This window comes from Hibiscus syriacus, unplaced genomic scaffold, assembly GCF_006381635.1.
Source record: "Hibiscus syriacus cultivar Baekdansim isolate YM2019G1 unplaced genomic scaffold, ASM638163v2 tig00012307_pilon, whole genome shotgun sequence".
NCBI classification, from domain to species: domain Eukaryota; kingdom Viridiplantae; phylum Streptophyta; class Magnoliopsida; order Malvales; family Malvaceae; genus Hibiscus; species Hibiscus syriacus.
In genome coordinates, this window is record NW_024062269.1 from 51466 (window position 1) to 72205 (window position 20740).

At 33.5% G+C, this 20740-nt stretch overlaps 2 protein-coding genes across 3 annotated transcripts; one reads left to right on the forward strand and one right to left on the reverse strand.

Moving 5' to 3' along the window:
* The first annotated feature begins 17134 nt into the window (after window positions 1-17134).
* On the forward strand, window positions 17135-19055 carry LOC120205155 (cell division cycle-associated protein 7-like). Its single transcript, XM_039205070.1, has 8 exons — window positions 17135-17246; window positions 17333-17528; window positions 17612-17822; window positions 18139-18209; window positions 18299-18376; window positions 18542-18629; window positions 18717-18772; window positions 18874-19055. Exons 1-8 carry the CDS (start codon window positions 17181-17183, stop codon window positions 18960-18962), a joined length of 855 nt encoding a protein of 284 aa, XP_039061001.1. The 5' UTR covers window positions 17135-17180; the 3' UTR covers window positions 18963-19055.
* Window positions 19056-19371: 316 nt separating this feature from the next.
* Window positions 19372-20334, reverse strand: LOC120205156 (protein COFACTOR ASSEMBLY OF COMPLEX C SUBUNIT B CCB3, chloroplastic-like). 2 transcript variants are annotated; one of them, XM_039205072.1, is made up of 3 exons: window positions 20275-20334; window positions 20145-20194; window positions 19372-19911 (listed from the first exon to the last, which is right to left on the reverse strand). In XM_039205072.1, exons 1-3 carry the CDS (start codon window positions 20315-20317, stop codon window positions 19381-19383), a joined length of 624 nt encoding a protein of 207 aa, XP_039061003.1. In that variant the 5' UTR covers window positions 20318-20334; the 3' UTR covers window positions 19372-19380. The 2 variants fall into 2 exon arrangements, with proteins under 2 accessions (XP_039061003.1, XP_039061004.1); XM_039205073.1 differs by lacking the exon at window positions 20275-20334 and having other exon boundaries at window positions 20047-20191.
* Between the last annotated feature and the right edge of the window lie 406 nt (window positions 20335-20740).

Sequence of the window (20740 nt, forward strand, 5' to 3'; positions counted from 1 at the left end):
GACCGACCTGCATCGCATACTTGGCTTTGGTGGGTGAGTCTACCAGCGAATTTTTTTTGCATACACAATTATTCGAACTCGAGACATTGCTTAAATGATATCAAACTGCTTACTACTTGAACCTACCCCTGTTGGTAAGGTTGAATAATTTTTTTATCTTTATATACAAATAAATTAGGATAAACTACACGTGTTTAGTACCTAAACTATCAGTTTTATTTCATTTTAGCACCTTAACTTTCATTTGTTCCAAAATCATACTTAACATTTACTTTTTGTTTCATTTTAGTATCTCGCTGTTAAAAACTTAACCGAATGCTATTTTTTATAGGTAAATTACATCATTCATCACTTAATTATCTTCTCATTCCTATTTTGGTCATTAAAATTTAAAAAAAATCAATTTAACTACTCAACTTTCATATTGTTCATGTTTTAACCATTCTAATTTATTTTGTTAATAATTTCTGTGTCATGACATTTTGTATTATTATTTTATTAATATATAATTAAAATAAAAAAATTTGAAATTTAGAATGACTAAATTAGGAATAATTTGAAACCTAAGTAATTAAATTAAAAGAATTTAAACTTTAGTGACCAAAATAAGAATGAGAAGATAGTTGAGTGATGAATTATGCAATTTACCCATAAAAAAGTGTCATGTTATAACATTATGCTAAGTTTTTTATAATGAGGTATCAAAACGAAATAAAAAGTAAATATTATGTACAATTTTGAAACAAATGAAAGTTTAGGTACTAAAACAAAATAAAATTTATAGTTTAGGTATTGAACTTGTAGTTTACCTAATAATTTATATATTGAAGGGCGATATTAACTTTTAAAGCTTGGTTTTTGTTACTTGTCCACAATTAGGAATCGGCAATATACGGTCATTTTGTTTTGATAAAAAATTATTTAACTATTAATTTTAATTAAATATTGGTGATTAAATTTAATTTTCATATATTACGTTTTAAAAATTATATATCGAGATATAAGAGTTTTGAAATATATAATGAATTTTGATAAACATATTTTCTATATTTTGGCTTCTTGTGATTTCTAAATTTATAGGGGTATGATCCACTTACATAATGTAAAACTCTTTAGTTTTACATAAATTTAAGACCGTTGGATAAGTAAAAATAGATGATTGAGATTTACTTATTGTTTTTTTCCAGTGAATATCTTCTCATTTCCTACTATTATTCTCAATAGATGTTTTTTCCAGTAAATATCTTCCCATTTCCTACTATTATTCTCAACAATCTATTTTCACTCATCCAACGATTTTAAATTTTGTAAAACTAAAAGAGTTTTACATTGTGTAACAAGATCTTACCCCAAATCTATAATGAAATATCTATTTTCTTTCATTTATAGAGGTAGACAAAATCGAATAATACTAAATTTCATTTGTTACAAGCATTTTTTAAAAAATTAAATTTCTTACGAGTATTTTATTCTATATTAATCTTATTTTTAATTATTTTACCGCTTGTAAATTTTGTATTTGGGGATACAAATAATTTATGTATTTAATTGCGATATAAACTTTTAAAGTTTGGGTTTTGTTACTTTTTTTAGACATCGGCAATATAATGTCTTTTGTTTGTATTAATGTGAATTCCTCATCTTGTTATTTTCATTTGACACGATGATGACAATGATAACAAAACTAAAGCCAATGTTAAATAACTTTTGTATATACGGGGCACTAAAGGCTATTTTATATTTATTTACATTTTCTATCTATTACCAGCATGATGTTGATGATATGATATTTTATAAATGAAAATGAGCGAGGATGAAACAAAGACAAATGAATAAATTCATTAAATAAACTAAGCAAATTAGGAAGAAACTTGATAAGGCATTTTATTAATGTAATGTTTGGTTTGGCTGAAAGTGACCAAATTAAACATTTGGTGCTTCATGGCTAACAACAAAAACCACAAAACATGTTTCTTCTGCTAAAGATGCTACAAAGGAAACATGGCATGATACAAATACTGAGAATATCCCTTTTTATATGCCACTTTCTATTCTAGCTTTAGATACCAATACGTTGGACGATAAGAATACTACTCATCCTTGAATCTCTTCTCTGCTTCCTCCAATTTATCTCACAATATAAATACACCTTAAAATATCTTTCTCAAAATGCTATTGCTAGCACATACCAATAAAGCAGGCCTGCAGTTACGAACAATATTACGTCCTTTGAACTTTGTATATATGCAGCAAATCACCCCAAACTCAACTTATTAACTCTCTCACAAGATATTTTACAGAACAACAGGCTTGCATTCCTTCTTCATCTGTTGCTCAATCAGGATTCAGGTCTAACCAGCTTTTTAAGAAGTAACTGAGTAATTAATTAATTAACTAGTCATAAGAAAAAGGTCTAACCAACTTATGAGAAGTACTAAAGCCCCAAAAGAGAAATGATTGGGGAAAAGCAGGGCAGCTACTGTGTGTATCGTAGCACAAAAGCCTTTCTGACTTGAGCAATTTATCCCTAATTTGTTGAAGAACATGTAGTCTTTGAACACCCACAATAGACTTTTTGAACCGAGAAACATTAAATTATTTAGCACCACTAATCCAAGTGGCAACATGAGATCTAATTTTGTTTCCTATGACAAACCAGTTTGCATTGATTAATTCATTCCTTCAACAACAAGGTATAAAACAGAGAGAAAATAACCTCAGTGACAAAAAATCTCATATAATATACGATTTTAACCAACTTTTTCCGGATTTGCCAAAATGACCAACAAAATCACAATGTGATCGCTAATTCGCAACGCGATCTCCATTATCGCAAATCAGTTTCCAGATTCGCAACGCGATTATGACTATCGCAATGCGATTTTCCAATTTCGCGTTGCGATTTTCCCAATTCGCAATGCGAATAAGTAAATCGCAATGCGAATTTGGAAAATCGCAATGCGATACTGACTATCGCAACGCAATAATACAAAATCACAACGAGATACTGACTTTCGCAACGCGATTCTGACTATCGCAACGAGATAATACAGAATCGCAATGCGATTTTCAAAGCGCCATTAGTATCGCAACGCGTATTTTATTTTCAAATTTCAAACACGAATATTAATATATTGGAACACTGAACCGTCCACAGTATATCCCGTAATCGCAACTCATAACCTAAAACCTAAAATCACAACTCAGTCTCATCTCCATCTCTCACTCTCTACGGCGACATCCGTCCCCATCTCCGACGAAATCCGTCCCCCATCTCCAGCGAAATCCGTCTATCTCCATCTCTCAGAGTCACCCTCACAATCATTCACGGTCAGAAATGGAAAATCAACCAAATCAACCACCGAGGGTTAATTTTTTTAATTATTTTTATTTTGAAATTTTTGCATTATTATTAGGTTTTTCATATTGAAATTGATGATAAGTTTACTGGTAATTTCAATAATAGATTTACCATTTCATTTAGATTGCTTATTAAATTCATTCGATTGCTGCCAATACTGCTAAATTGTTTAGTCTTTAACCTTGTGAAGTTAGTATTTGTCTTTGTTTTGTCTTTTGGTTGAAGTAATGCAATCCATTCAAGTTTCAATTTTAGTATTTGAAACCGAGAATCGCAACACGAAATGAGAATCGCAACGACAAAATGACTATTGCAACGCGGAAATGACTATCGCAACGAGAGAATCGCAATACGAATTAAAATCGCAACGAGAAAATCGCAACGCGAAACCAAAATCGCAACGCGAAACCAAATTCGCATTGCGATTTTCATTTCCGCATTGCGATTTTCTCGTTGCGATTTCAATTCGCATTGCGATTTTCTCGTTGCGATAGTCATTTCCGCGTTGCGATAGTCATTTCCGCGTTGCGATAGTCATTTTCGTGTTGCGATAGTCATTTTGTCGTTGCGATTTTAAGTTTCAGAAACTATTCTTCTTCTGCAAATTGAAACTTGAATGAATTGCATTACTTCAACCAAAAAAACAAAGACAAATACTAAATTTACAGTGTTGCAAATTTAAGTTTGAAGAATAAACTACTACTCTTTATGTTTATTGTTCTTGGTATATCTTCACAGTGTAGCTTTTGGTATATCTAACTTGGTATGTTTATTGTTTTTGTAGAACTTTTATTCGGCTCAATTGACCTTAAGAAATAAAGTAAGCCTGGCCAAAACAATTGCGTCGAAGCTTTCACCTGCACAAAGAAAAATGTTTGAAGATATTTGCTTCGGGCCATGGCTGAAAGTACAACATCCCGGTGGAGATGCGATGTTGACACACCTGTTTCTTCAAACCATGACTAGCGATCTACCAGAGACTATACAACGTCGTGATGAAGAGATATGGTTTGATTTTCCACCGGCGTATACGTGTTTTGGGCAGGAGGAGTTTTGCTTAATCACCGGTCTACGCTTCGGACACGATGATGTTGGTCGGTACACTAGACATATTACCCGCCCATCATGGTTATCTCGGGTTTTTCCTGAGCTGCCAATGGAGAAGCCGAATCTACACGTGGAAGACTTGACGAGATTATTGAATAAGAAAGATGGTTTTTACTCGGATGGATGACGTCGATGTTGTCCGAGTATGCCCTCTAATACTTTTGCAAGCCGGCTTTTTAGGCAGAGAGGCCAGACAACCTATTCCTAATGATCTAATTAAATTGGTAGATGACCTAAATGCATGGAACCTGTTTCCGTGGGGTTCGTATTTATGGAAAGCTACATGGAATAAGTTATCGTCTGCCTTGGATGATCGAAAAAGTTTGCATGGCGATGGTTCCAAATACACTTTGACAGGCTTTATTTGGGCCTTTAAGGTAAGAATTTTTATATAATGTTTCCAAAATTATAATTAATTATTTAACAATTACTAATGTTTGTTATTATATTGTTTGTAGATTTAGATATTTGAGGCCTTTCCCGCCATACAGACATATGCATTAAAAACATCAAATGATATTCCCAGGGCTATTTCCTGGAAGAGGAAACGGACCTTGCAATGGGAAGATTTACTACGGTATACGACAATATGAGCTTTGGATTTTGATGATGATTGTGATTTTGATTGCCTTTTTCTTGACACCATATGAGCTTTGGATTTTGATGAGGATCCATATTTTGGTAGAGGAAAAGATGATTGTGATGGCACTGGTGATCCACAGGTCAACCTTGTATGACCATTTTCCTTGCACCGACTACATGTCGATATCATCTTCTCTTCACCCTTAGACGGTATACGATCGTGATTTTTTGGTCGGCCAGGTAGCCTACTGTCCATGACTGGTGGCAAAACTATTTATAAGTCATCTGGTATGTCCCACTCAGAAGGATGTGGACATGGGTAGACAATCTCGGCATAAGTCTGTCGATATACTTCTGTAGTGTAGCAATCCATAGCGTATGCGCTTGAATCATCTTGGTTTAGATGAAGAGCAACTTTTATAACATGGCCACGCGGATAACCAGATGTTTGCCATTTCATACAACTACACGTCTTTGCATTTAGATCGACAAGCCCATTTAAGTTATTATCCAGTACTTCAAACAAAGTGTTTGAACATGGTTCAACTCTCCATGACGTTGACTTCACAACACGTTTCGTTATCTTTTTTTCAGTCCACGGTGTAACACGATATTCCAATGTTCCTGTAAATTTAAATAAATAATACTTAGTAAAATATATGATAAGTTACGAATTCAAAGAAATAATACCTGCATGGTTTCTTTTCTTGTAGTACCACTGTTGAATAGAGGCTCGAAAAAACTCCATTAACATAGTAATGGGTAATTTCCGGGAATGACGACTTAGAGCGTTGATTGATTCTGCACTATTAGACGTCATGAAACCATATCTTGCTCAAAGTTGATGTACTCTTGACCATATTTCAAACCCGATATCTTCTAGTGTTTGAGCACACTAAGGCAAAACACGTCTTAAACAGTTTATATGCTTATTGAAATCCACTTCCCGATAAGCTTTTACAGCCTTCCAGTATGTTCATTTATGCTTTTTTATACCAGCAGACCTTGATTTTAGATTTCTATACAAATGAACACCACAAAGTCCATGAAAAGCATCTGGGAAACACCTTCTAACAGCGTTGTCAATTGAGTTTGCCCTATCGGATATGATTGTCAGATTGCTAATAGGACCTATGTAATCCCTAAGATGCCCCATAAACCATGTCCATGAATCAGAGGTTTCAGATTTGCCAACCCCGTAAGCTATTGGCAATATCCCATTATTAGCATCCATGGCTACTGCTAATAAGTTTACTCCAAGGTATCGACCTTTCAAATGTGCTCCGTCAACTATAATAACTGGGCGCATGCAAGTAATAAACGAACGAATCTACAAAATAATATACACAAGAAATATAATCATTTAAATGTGAAATGCATGTAACTAACAAAAATGAGTCAACAAAATTATATTGATTTATTAACCGCAGCACCAATGGCCAATAAACAGCAACTCAAAGCGTCCATCTCTATCTGTTTTGATATGAGTTACCGACCCAGGATTTTTCAGCTTTAAATTGTGACAATAACCTGGCAGTTGGGCAAACGATGCTTCTGGCGACCCCCTCAACAATTCCAAGGCATAACATTTGGCTCTCTAAGCTTGAGAATATGATATACTAATCTTAAACTGAGCATTCATGTCAGTCATAATTTCATGTCCCCGATATACCCTGCCATTCAAAAACATTAACTCAGCCAGAAAACCACCCAACACCTTTTTGTTTGCCTGTCTATGGTGAGGAAAAACTTGGGTTCTTGAACATGTATGTTTATCAATAAAAGTCCTAACTTGAAACATTTCGCAATCTTTTATCCTCTTTGCAATCATACGCCACGTACAGTTTTTGTCAATCATACACCTTGTTTCGAAACGATCTTTGCTTGATTTGTTAACTTTTAGTTGATAGCCATCTTCCACACATTTCGTATACAAAGCTATCTTCAAGTCTTCCTTTGTATCAAAACAATCATCTTTCTTGATATGAATAACTTTTGTGTAACAATCAACTGCTTTCTTTACCAACTCTTCTTCCGGTATCTGAAGTAATTCTGGCATATTCCAGTTATACTCCCGTGGCATTTTCTTCTTTTTCTTTTCTTCGGGGACTTTTTCTTCTTCTTTTTCTTCTTCAGGATTATATGAATTACAGAATGGATGTTCAACATGTTCATTCATAGTCGTAACTTCCTCCTCATTATCATCAACAACATCTTCCTCGGCAACGGCTGTTTCATCATCAAAATTCGGGTATTGACCAATATCAAAATCATTACATGCAGGGTCTGTTTATTCTTCTGAAACATCATCAAAATCCAAGTATTGACCAATATCAAAGTCCGGGTATTGACCAAGATCAAATTTCGAATACTGACTAGTACTCACAATTTTTCTGTTGGATCATCATCGTCTAACTGTCAATACGAAAACCGGAATTTGGTGCTGAAAGTTGATTGGGATTTGGATTAGAGAAAGGTTGTGGGTTTTGAGAAAAACTTAGTTGATTACTACCCGCTACTGACCCAACAATACCACTTCTAGGTTCAACAACATACAATGTAACATCATCACTTGAAACACTAATGTAAGTAATGAACCGTTCAACATCTTCATTGTCGGTTAACAAATAAACTTTACCATTTCTCTGATAAGATAGCCTAAATCCACTTAGGAGCTCTAAATTCAATTTCTTTGAAACACGTAACATTAGAGTTTCATAAGTTAACTTTTTAATGACAGTTTTAGTTAAAGATTCATGGGTAAAGGCATATATTGTAAAACACCATGAACATTCTCCCATGACCCTCCAAAACACAAATCTATCCAAACATGATCAACATTAGATGATTTCATGGTTGTAAATTAATTTACTAAACAAACGAGCTGCGAAACTAAAACCTGTTGCCGGATGGGGAAGGATGTAGGAACGGATATAGGAACGGATGTAGCCGGAGAGAGTGATAGATGGAGATGGAATGAGTTGCGATTTAGGGATTTAGGTTATGAGTTGTTGCTGCTGCGTAGATATATACCCAAAACATTTGTGTTGCGAAACTAAAACCTGTTGCGAACTTTGAAAATCGCATTGCGATTATGTATTATCTCGTTGCGATAGTCAGAATCACGTTGCGATAGGCAGAATCGCGTTGCGATTTTGTATTATCGCGTTGCGAAAGTCAGTATCGCATTGCGATTTTCCAAATTCGCATTGCGATTTACTTATTCGCATTGCGAATTGGGAAAATCGCAACGCGAAATTTGAAAATCGCATTGTGATAGTCATAATCGCGTTGCGAATCTGGAAACTGATTTGCGATAATGGAGATCGCGTTGCGAATTAGCGATCGCATTGTAATTTTGTTGGTCATTTTGGCAAATCCGAAAAAAGTTGGTTAAAATCGTATATTATATGGGATTTTTGGTCACTGAGGTTATTTTCTCTAAAACAAATATGGACTATTTGGCAGGGTAATTCTCCAAATGCCAATCCCTGTCTTTGGGTTGATATTTTGGGCCAGACAAATTGGCTAAAATAAACTAGAAAGCAGGGAATATATATGGGGATATCTTGTACTTTACATAAATATATTCTCTAACTGATTTTCCTCATAATCAGAAAACATGACCTCTTTCTTTATTTATGTTTTCCATTAGCAATCTATTTATAACTAGTGTTAATGTCTGCGATTTGTGACTACTAAATATGGTCGTGAAATATGTGCAAGTATACACAATCGAACAAGTAATACAATGATAAGTGAGTATCGTATCCATAAGGATTGAAAGAAATTTATAAGTTCAATCAAAGCAATTATCTACTTTACCTAAAGATAGTGCAATGGTATGTACAAATGAGAATGTTGTGGCAAAATGAAATGGATGTTAATGGGAATGGAATGATGGTGTAATGTAATGTGGCAGCAAATGGAGATGTCGTGGCAAAATGGATGGAAATGTCTTGGCAAAAATAAATTGAGTGTAGTGGAATCAATTGAAAATGTAAAGGCAAAACGAAATGTAAACACTGGATTTGATTAAAATGATTTTAGAATCCTCATACAACAAGCTACTATGGGAATGAATGATAGGACTCACTTAGGAAACTTAAGTTTATCTTCTCATGATGGTCTTACTTCTATGCCTTACTTGTCCGACATAGTTTACAATAGGTTCCCTATGCTATCTCTAGTTAAGGGACTCGACAGGTTGAGAATTCCTTGGCAATACCTCTCGGTGTTAGCAGGTGCAGGGATCCTATTGATTCAGATCAACAGAATATGTCACGGCAATATCACTCAACATCAGCACTAGCATCTAACCTATCGACCGAACACTATTCTTTTTAGTCGATTGAAATCCTACCCTTATGTCTAAGGTTGGATTAGGTTTAATTACTATCTAGAACACCTTGTTTATGTGGATCCTCCTTAGTTTCTCTCGAACACTAAAGATATGTTACTTAGTCATTCTCTCGAACACTAAGCATTCTCCTAAGGAATGACTACTCTCATAGCTCCTACAACCTTAAAGCATTAAACATCATAAGCAAAAACAAATAACATCATATAAAAACAATCATCCATTAAAGTAAAACTAAGTATCCATAATGAGCTCCCACCAAATAAGGCTAGTTCATGGTGGGTTTCGAATAGTCCAAGCAACAAGGCATGAAGTTCATTCGATCCATACAACCCAAATATGATAAGTGATACAAACAACAAAGTGATGGAGGAAAAGCCTTCGACGTGCACTGTCGGAGCTCCCTTCGACCACTACGAACTACCCTTGCTCGCTAGCTTGTAACACCCATAGCCCATATATGTCTCATAATACGAGCTACATATGTCACATCAACTCAACTGACTTTTGCCGAACTTAAATGCTTAAAATTTTATTTCATTTAATAATTTACTTTTTAACTTTAAATTTTTTCCTTAATCATATAAATTTATAAAATACAGTTTGATCATTGAAACTATTCTGATTTCAGTCAGTAATTAGGCAGTTCAGTGTTGTTTCATAATCAAACACAACTGCCTAATATTGTTTGGTTTTAAATCATTTAAAATATAAAATTTATACTATTCACTCATAAATACGATTAATACTAAAATTAGACAAAACTAAAGAAAATAATCCTAATTACTATTACAAACCCTTTTAAAAAAAATCTCATAAAGCAACCCAACCAATATAATGTATATTTCACTAATAAGTTAAAGTTAGGATGTCTTACTGATATTGTCGGTAGGTTTGATTTTGCATAAGATGTTGGCAAGCTTCTCACTTCACGACCTATACTTTATTCAAACCAACGCATGAAAATCATTACGCACTAAGTAAAACTTAGTGAGACAGAAATATAAATAAAGTGATACAAAACATAAATTTCATAAAATATAAGAAACAAATTGTAATTTAAGAAAAAATTAAACTTCAAACCGAGATAGCCAAGTCGTTTTTCCGTCTGAAAAACCTGAAAATCATCATCTCATGATTTTATCAAAAATCATGTAAGTCATCATTAAATATCATAAATAGTTTTTGTTCTTATCATTCGAACATATTTCATAACTTCCTTTTGAATTCTATGTTCTTTCTTTTATATATTGTCATAACTTTCACATTTACTGTTATAGTCCAATGTATATGTAAGAGAATATAAGGTACGTGAGTTTAAGGTGCACACTAGGCAAAACACGGTGTCAAATCATAACTGAAACTGAGATATGATGCACTTTAGTGCAATCATAACCTGAATGAGCACCAACGATGTTGAACATTGATAAACAAATGCACCAAAGTTTAACTGATAACTGATAATTAAACACTGATACACTAATATACCAAAACTAAACTGATAAGTACTCACTTAATGACATGTCAAATGTACCTACGACTCTCAATGCAACATACAATGGTCTTATATTTATTAATCTATATCTGATAACTATAAAATATCTTATATTTGTAATTATCTGATAACTGTAAATCATCTGATAACTATAAATATCTGATAACTAAAAATCATCTGATAATTATAAACATTTAGAATTCATCATCGTAAATATCATACTTGGGCAGTTCGTACCCAAAATCATTCATAAAACTTGATAAATTTTTTATAGAAACATTTCATACTAAAAATTTATAAATCGCAGTGGAAAATAAAATGAGGTTGACTTATCACAAGTCGTCCTCAACTATAATAATCAATAAACAAATTGTACTCACTTTAACACTTTATTATTATTATAATTTAAATCAAAATATAAGTCTCACTAAGATTTAAATTTAAATCATTTGTCTTCCACTACTTTCAATATACAATTTATCAAAATTTTATATTATGGCAGTTTGCACTACCTTCAAACAAATATTATTTTGTATTAATTAATATACTGAAAATTATTATGTTTACACTAATGAAAACTAGACTTGAATAAAAATCTAATCATATAAGGCACTTCGTCTAGTCCCACTTGTACAATTTATAACGATTTTTCAAAGTTGACTTATAGAAGTTGTTTCGGCAGAATCTGCTGCCCTGATTTTTGACCTATCATCGATTAAAAATTGATATATTTTTTTATACACTTTGAAATTAGTCACTGTCTGTTTTAAACGAAGCTAGACTAATATACAAATCTAACAGTATATATATCATTCTCTAATCAATTCTGTATAATTTATGGTGAATTTATAAACTCATTATTCGAATTATAATTTCTAAACAACTTTCCTTAATTATCATCCCCAGCTTAATTTCATAATTTTGTAAGCTTAATAAATGAAACTTTAGGCTAGAGTCACAATTCACATAACATTATGAGTCACTTCTTACCGTAGTAACTCTGTCACTGGCTCATCGCAAGCCAATGTTTGTACGATAACTCAAACACGAATTAAATGCACTCTCATTTGCCTTGCTATCTAACCTTCTCCATGATAATCTTCTTGATCCCATGCTTTTTCCTTCCCTTCAAGCTACTTGAATCATTAAATTTACCTTGATCTAGCAATATTATATAATAACATAAAATATTCAAACTATATGTTAGCATCGAACTAATATAATCTAAACTTAAATATAAAAATTCAATAGAAATAAATCTGATACTTAAATCGATATAATTCTAAATCGTACTTCCATCGTAGCTTTCAAACTTCTCAAAATACTTATTCGATCCATGAATATTTATTTTCACTATCAACCCTTCAATTTTTACCAACTACACAATCAAACCACTAATTATGAATTCTTTCTAGAATTCACCTTAACTTTTCTATTAACTTCATAATGATCCTTCACCATTATGATTATTTCACATTAATAACATAAAATTTCCGGCACATCCATAAAGTATTCAAATCAATACTTAAACATTCAAAAGCTTGCAAATACAGCCTATACTTTCTTAAACTTTGTCAATTCAACTTCAAATCTCTATAAACTTGTAATTTGATTCAAACTTAATAATTAAACAAAAATTTCAGCAAGCTTCCAGAATTTCCAGAATTGTCCTAGTTTACCCAAATGATACTTCTACATTTATTAACTTGCAAACAAGTCCCCATTTCTTAGGACCTTTCAAATTCCAACCCAAACTCTTACCAAATTTTCAATTTGGTTTCCAAATAACTTTCCAACTTAATTTTCCAACATCTAAATACTAAATATTATCATTGAATACTCCAAATCTCACATTTATACAATAATGTCCCAAAATCCTTAAAACTTGTAGACTAGCCTTTTTCACTTCCAAGGTTCCAAATTGATCCAAATTGTTCTCCAAGTCACTTATAACACTTCTAACATCAATTATAACCATAGGGAATTTTTCAATATTTTTCCCTAATTTTTCCCCAATTGGTCGAATATCACTAAGTACTTAGGGTGAACTTTTTCATTCAATTTCAAGCATGAATTCAACTTCCTTATATTAAATTCATGCTATTCTAACCATAACAACATCAAATTACATCAAGATCCCAACATTCCTAAAAATCATAATTAGACTAAATTCAATACAAGGCTTTACACATAGTTTTAATCATCACACAAGCCTTAGAATTAATCTCCAACATCAAAAACATCAAAATCTTTCATCAATCTTTCAAAATCCCTAAACCTTAAATAAACCAAAATTTCCAAATATCATGAAATATGCATGTTCATCATGTAATATTGGTACCAAATGATAGAGAATTTCATGTAGATTAATTCTCTATCTAATAGCTTAATCCAAAAATCAAGTATGTAGCTTCAAAAATCAAAAAATAAAATCTCACCTTAGAGAGAAATGGTGGTTCGGCCTAGGTGAAGAAGATGACTTCAAATGTGATAGATTTCTTGATTATTCTAGTATTTATCAACTAATACACTTGCCATAATATTATAAAATTCAATTAATGAAAAGTCCAAAAAAATACCATTAATGAAAATTGATAATTACCAAGTATCATTGCATTATCTTCCATTAAAATATTTCTTGGTCAAAGATGAATCAACTTGACTTTGACTTTATAATTTGGCCATGCAATTTTCAAAAATTTCATTTTAGTCACTAAAATTCCACTATTCGATCAAATCTGAAAAATTACACTGTTTTGAGCCAAATTTATATGATCTAAAATATTAAAATAATATTTTCAACCACTTTCTAACATCCTTCAAATTTTCGTAAAATTCCGGTTCGATTCGATTATCCTATTTCAATACGAATATTATTATTTTATAGTTTTTAATAAAAATCCCATACTGAGAATCTAATTTCCACAAAACCCCTTGTTTTAAGCCAAACTGTTTATTTACGAGCTAAAATCTATAACTTTTCAAAATTATATTTATGATCCTAAAACTTTTCAAACTTTATACTTTAGCCACTAAACTTTTAAAAATTTCATTTTAGTCACTAGTAAAAAATGTGGGGTATTACATAGCTCCTCTCGGAAGTCTAGCTCGCCACTCCCTCTAGCTTGTTAATGGAAGAATACCACGGTAAAAACTATTGACGAAAAAATGAGAGACATTTTCTTTTGAAATTAAGCTCAAACGGCGTGTAAAGTAAAGGCCAAAAGTCTCTCATCTGGTGTTCATCTCCTATTTATAGTGGGGAATAAACTAGGTAATTGTATCAAAATTCCTAGATGCCCCAAGTTGGTTCCCTTCACGTGAGGGGTGATGCAGATGTGGCAGTGGTCCCCTCCTGAGCAGCTTATAACTGGGCGTACGTGCCAACAGGATCAACCGACCCAAGTGACAGATGTTCCCTCCTAGGTGTCTGGCAGCTAAAGGCACGTGAAGACAAGGACAACTGGCTCTCAAAAATATCTTCCTTTGTCTTTTTCTCTTCCGAAACGTCGTCCAAGTTGGCATTTGCATTCTGCTCAACATTCCCAGCATGTCACAACAATTCTCGACACTTATCCTTGCTCCCAAATCCTGCACATCGTCAAACAAAACACCTTCCCCATAACGCAACACCGTTTACAAAATACAATGTCACATCAAAATTTCTTTCCACCACATGCAACTATATGCTCATAAATGCATCTATATGATCCTATATAAGCTTTTAGACAGTCAATAACTTAAGTGAAAAGACTTTAAATATGAACTTTTTACGGAGTTATCAATTAACTCCCTTTTATTTTGAAAGTATCAGTGAATAAAGTACTTTTGCTTAAATAACTTTGAACAAATACATACTATGAAAGGGAAGCGATTTGCTCATTTTAATTAATGTTGGTCAAAATGCAAATGGTGTTGTGCTATATTCTTTAGGAGCATCTTCCGTTTTCAGCACATATTGTTGGCAAAGGCTACTGGGTAAGTCAGTACGCACTGTTATTATTTGGGTTATTTCTATGCTTCATAGACCAAAAAGATGGAGGTATATGAAAGAGCAACCAAGTACAAATATTTCATTTCAATTCTCAATAACCAAACACCAGCTAGAAGTGCCACAAATAAATAAATAAAACATTCAAAACATCGCCCAGCAACATCAATAAATGAATTAAACCATTATGCAGGTAAAGCCATGGGATCACGATATATATATATTTACATATATGTGTGTGTGGCCAGAAAAATGCAAAACAGAAATGCACTGAAAACCACATTATAGAATAACAGTAACGTAAAAGATATCAAAACTGAATTATTAGTACGGATAAAACTGATAAACAAACGAATCAGTGTCCAAAAGGCCGCAATATTTCATAATCAGATATCAAAATTGGAATTATATAACACTTACAGATTTGTCGTAACGATCTCTCTCGTCAGCAGTGCAAAACTGCAGATCTCAGCGGTACACTCCAAGCGGTGTTTATTCTTCCAGTAGATGTCAGCAAGCAAAAGAAACGAAAATCTAAAGATCCGTTTCAGCAAACATTGGAAAGAAGAAAGGAAATGAAATAGAGAGGGAAAAGATGGAACCCGCTAAAGGGGACGATAAAGAGGGCAGGCTGCACAACGAGAGAGAAGAGAACCACCAAACGTCTCTTCAACAGCTTGGGATAGGGAAGGGTCAAGAGAAGAACCACCGCAGCCTCTGCTGCCACCACGTACGATAGAATCACCCACTGCAGCGCCATTGTTAATATTTTTGTTCTTTTTTTCTTATTTTATTTCTCGCATTTTCGCGTGCGCTTTTTATGTTTTCGCCAGGGTGAAGGAAGGAACCGCTTGATATTTCTTCATCTCTTCTCTTTCACCTTCCTGGCCGTTGGATTTCGAAATGCTAGATCGACCACCATCCAAATTCGAACGACTCAATATTTGTCATTGAGATTTTTTTAGAAAATAAATTTTATATTTCAAAAATATAAGTTTAGTTAGAAAATAAAAATTGATATTAGTCTCTCTACTATGCATTTGTTACAAATTTACTTTATAAATTAATTTAATAATTTAAATACGATATTTTTTCATAGAAGCTGATAATTTTATTAAAAACAAAAAATATCTAAATTAAATAAAGGTTTATAGTTACAACCGTAAATTAAATACATAATAAATATATTTTCCTAAATACAAGAAAATTAGTAATTGAATATCATACAAGAGTCATACAAGGAAAAGATTAAAAAATCTAATCAAATAAACTCGAACAAAAAGTAGATACGAAAAGATCTAACCGTACTGAGAAATAAATCACAAAAGATGATAAATCTATTGAAATATCACCAAAAAAGGGTAAATCGGAATCGAGCGACGTGAAAATACTATTTACAAATGCAAATCGCGTATCCAAATTCAATCCGATGGTCCAAAGCAGGGAAGATCAACATGATAAAAAAATAAGTGTCATCTCGATCAGTCATTTCGATGTTAAATCTAACCCTGGAAAAAAAAGATAAACTAAAACAACGGTCAAACGACCAAAAATGTTTCATAAAGGCAAAGAAAAACATGTCGTAAAGCCAGAAGAAGACGTGTCATAAAAGCGGATAAAAATAAAAGAAAAAACGCTATAATAAAATAAAGGAAAAATAATGATTAATGACGATCGACAACAAGCACCATGACTAGTGTCGCCATCGAAAAGAAAAAAAAGTACAATATTTTTAAAAATTTAAAAGTTTTAACTTATATCATTACATTTGTTAAATCAAATTTTAATTATCATTACCATTACCATAAAATAGATATGAAAAATATAATATATGTGAAATAAAAGTCCTAGAAAAGTTTTATTTTTTATAAATTTTTTAAATCGTTGAATCAACAAAAAATGAGGGATTGAAATTAATATTAAAAAATAAGATAAGTTAAAAAAATGAATTATCATCAATTTAAAAAAATGTAATCTCAATGATTAAACTAATTTAATCCAAGTGTTAAAAAAAACATGTGTGATGGAATCTTAACACTCTCTTCATATGTATATATATCAGTTGAGACAGTCTAAGCACTTTAGAGTTTGAATTTTGAATATTCAAATACCCCAGTCGAAACATGACCGTTGATATAGGTCACAAAACTGTGAAACCCAACAAGGAAACAGACTAAAAATATAAGAGCTTCGTTTAAGCTTATATTGGTAAGTGATTTGGATAAGAATTGTATTTGCAAGCCACTATTACGTTCATCAGAGGAACTGAGATATCAGAAAGCAAATGGGAAAGCTTAGAGCCAAATCCGACTATGAAAGTCTAAGGAATGCTCGCATCTTAGAGAACCAGGTCAGCTCCACCCCCTCTTCATATCGTTCTCTTTCTTTTCATCTTTCTTTTCATCTTTCTTTTATGAATAATGAAATCCTATACAGGCTCGATTAGCCTCCCTGGGAGTTCAGAAAACTATCTCCGACCTACGGTCAATCGTTTCCTCTGCAAAACCAAAGAAAGAAGTCAGAAAATGGCAGAAGAAAGAGTACGATGTCACGCCTGTGCGCCGCTCAATTCGTTTCAAAGGAGTCCCTCATCCTTCAACTCCCTCTTTGCGTAGATCTAACCGGCTCAAAGGTAATAAAAAAAATCCATCGGTTCTCCGTTTCTAGAGTATATTTCCCCCAAAAAAAAGAAGTAATATCTCCATTTTGAAGTAGGGAAAGTGATTGACTATGAAGAGAAGGAAGAAGGGAGTAAATCTTTTTCCAGCGAAGGGAAAGAAAAAGGGCCAGCAAATGCTCCAGCAGTGATAATAAATGATGCGAGTTATCAATTATTGTCTCTGGACTCTGCACGGCGTTGCCGTGCTAAGAAAGGGAGATGCAGTGTTTACAACACTGTGTTTGGTATTTGCTGCCATTTCTGCAGGTTTATTTCTCTTCTACCACTTCTATTAGCCAACGCGATAGGATTGAGAGAATGCATAGAGCATGTTTAAATAATGAAGCAAGAAATAGGCAGAATTTGTGGTCAATAAACCCTATACTATCTACACCGGTAACCATCCATAAATCGATAGTATATTATATCAACTTAATTCAATACGCATATAATCTTTAAAAAAAAAGGTACACTTCTTTTTGAACATCTGAACTGTAATGTCATCCGAATTTGTGTTTGATATGATTTCGGGTTAAACTTGTATAATGTTACTTTGGATCTTAAACATACGAACTATAAGAAGGCAAAAGACATTGTGCGCGGAGGAAGATTGCAAGCGATGTGGTAATCTTGATGCAAATCAGTCCTGCATAGGTTAGTTTTAGCACTGAGATCCCTTTACAGTTCATTTTAAACAAGAATATCATTTTCACAATATATATATATATATATATATGAAGCAGGAAAGACAGATTGTTCAGTTTGTCACTCTAGCTATGGTGTTCTGTGTCGGGCTTGTCTCAAGGTTAGATATGGAGAAGGTAAGATCAATATTATGAATAAGTAACCCTGGTACTTGTATTTATTTTTTAAACAGGTTTAATATAATCTAATTCTCACTTTTTACCCCATTGGTATTTTCAATTAAAAAATCACTTGGACTAATTAAAACTCATTGTGTCAAAATAAAATAAAATTTTAATTAGAACTGGAGGAGGTAAGAGAAAATAAGGAATGGATGTGCCCTCACTGCATAGAAGAAAAAGGAATCAACCCTTACTGGATATGTAACAGGTACGTGACTCGTCATCATCGTCTTCCCTGTGTGTGATTGAGGATTTTATATGTAGTTCACAGATTCACTTTTGCAATTTTCCACAGTTCATTGTGCTTGAAGAATCGAAAGATGGCTCCAACAGGGATAGCAATTTACAGAGGTATTTCTTGAATTGATTCATTGTCTTTCCCAACCGGGTAAACTTGAAAAATATTGACACTATTATTTATTTGTGTATCGTTTTTGTCATCAAATTCAAAGCTAGGGAGCTGGGATACAAATCGGTTGCACATCTGCTGATGGATGAGCTTCAGCATGGAAATCATTCAAGATTGATATGCAGCAAGTGATTAAAGCCTTCTTTTTAAGTTTTTCTTTAAAATGTTAATGAAATCCTCTATATTCTTGTAAGGGAATCAATCACTGTGCTCGACACTTAAAACTTTTTCTATCAACCAACTGGAATATCTGTGAGATTAGTAAGCACTCAGTAAACTCCATATCAAAAGCAAATCATAACGGGTATAAATGCTATTAAGGATCGTTCTATTGAAGAATGTCAACTAAAGATGGAAGTCTTGAAGCAAAAATATTATATCTACTCGCTGTAACTTCAATAGTGTTTAGGCTCTTGCTCAAGTGTGGCAAGAAGTTAGAACTTTACTCCAGAATCTTTCATGGTTTCCAAAATTTAAGGGACATTGTAGGGTCATATGTAAAACAAAAGAATATTAATACAACAATTTCTTGATTCGGTCACAATGCATACTAGCTAACCTGTTGCGAGATAAGGACGAGAAGCCCTTGCGGCCCGAGCAAGATCTCGTTAAGGAAGCTAACCAACCCAAACCACACTACAGGGGTTACATCCACACCTCCAAGAGGCCGAATCACCTTCCGGGTTGCGATAAGAAACGGTTCAGTGGGAGCATAAGCAATGACATAAGGAAATTTATCCACCGGAAGCTTAGGGTACCAAGACATCACTATTCTGATTATAAATAGAAAGGCAAATGCCGATAGAAAGGGCCCTAAAATACCAATTGCCAGTTTAGCTGAGGCAGGGTCCAAATCGGCCACTAACAATCCCCGGCTAACTTCTGGAGGCAACTGCATGTTGAGTTTGGATGGCAAGAGTTCAATTCCAGATATGTAGGGTTCCTCCCTTAAAATGGTTACCTTGGATTGCAAGAGCTCAATAGCGGAATTTGTAAGACCCAGGCAGCAATATGTGCTGCTGCACCGTGAGGCTCGATGGGTTATGTGTGAACATTTCCTGCTACCGTATCTGAATCTTTCCTGTCAAAGATAAATAAATAAAGGAACTAGAAACATGAGTGGCGAACTCAAGTGCAGGAAATTAAACAATAAAGGAGCTAGAAACATGAGTGCTGGAAGTTTAACCCCAAATGAAAAAATTAGATTTGTATTTACATGCTTTGACCCGATTAAACTAACTTCCCAAACAACATAATTGAAATGCATGCTTGGAAACGAAAAGCTCCAGAAGAATAACGAGTGTCGGTACCAACAGTGAAAACAAATTTCTTGCTCTTCAATGTCAGAGGTGGTCGTACAGATCCTGAAATTATAAAAAAAAAAAGGAAATGAATGAAGATTGGAGAATTCCCTAGAAGTAAAGGGAGGGTAGAGAGAGAGCACCTTCAATGGGGACGACGTTTAAAAGGTGAGAAGACATCGCCATTGGTGAGGATATAGTTACAGCAGGGAACGTTATCCAGTCCTTAAAAGGGGTTATCGGGTTGACTTGTTAAAACTATGGGTTTGAGACTCACTGTGTATGAAGGCCCACTACGGCCTTGGTAAGGAGATAATAGTGTTTAGCATTTGTGAGGCTTTTGTCGGTTGTGTATTTTAAATTATACCTCCTGAGGCTGCGAAAACCACCGACGCATTCTTTTTTCCTTTAGCTTCTATGTGAGTTGAGAGTGCTTGTTTATCTCCCATGAACCAAGTTTAGCCACATAATAGTTATGTAAAAGAGAATGGAGGCATTCGTCTTGTGACCACACAAATACTACTGCATTGAATATTTGTTTCAACAGTAAAACCAAACCACTTATATTATTCCCTTCATTCAGATACCATAAGATAATAATGTTCTCAG

Coding starts and splice junctions, on each gene's coding strand:
- LOC120205155 (XM_039205070.1), top strand. CDS start 17,181: ATGGGAAAGCTTAGAGCCAAATCCGACTATGAAAGTCTAAGGAATGCT. Junction 17,823..18,138: donor ATTTGCTGCCATTTCTGCAG/GTTTATTTCTCT, acceptor AACTATAAGAAG/GCAAAAGACATTGTGCGCGG. Junction 18,773..18,873: donor AGGGATAGCAATTTACAGAG/GTATTTCTTGAA, acceptor TCAAATTCAAAG/CTAGGGAGCTGGGATACAAA.
- LOC120205156 (XM_039205072.1), bottom strand. CDS start 20,317: ATGGCGATGTCTTCTCACCTTTTAAACGTCGTCCCCATTGAAG. Junction 20,195..20,274: donor AAACGTCGTCCCCATTGAAG/GTGCTCTCTCTC, acceptor TTATAATTTCAG/GATCTGTACGACCACCTCTG. Junction 19,912..20,144: donor GCAAGAAATTTGTTTTCACT/GTTGGTACCGAC, acceptor TATCTTTGACAG/GAAAGATTCAGATACGGTAG.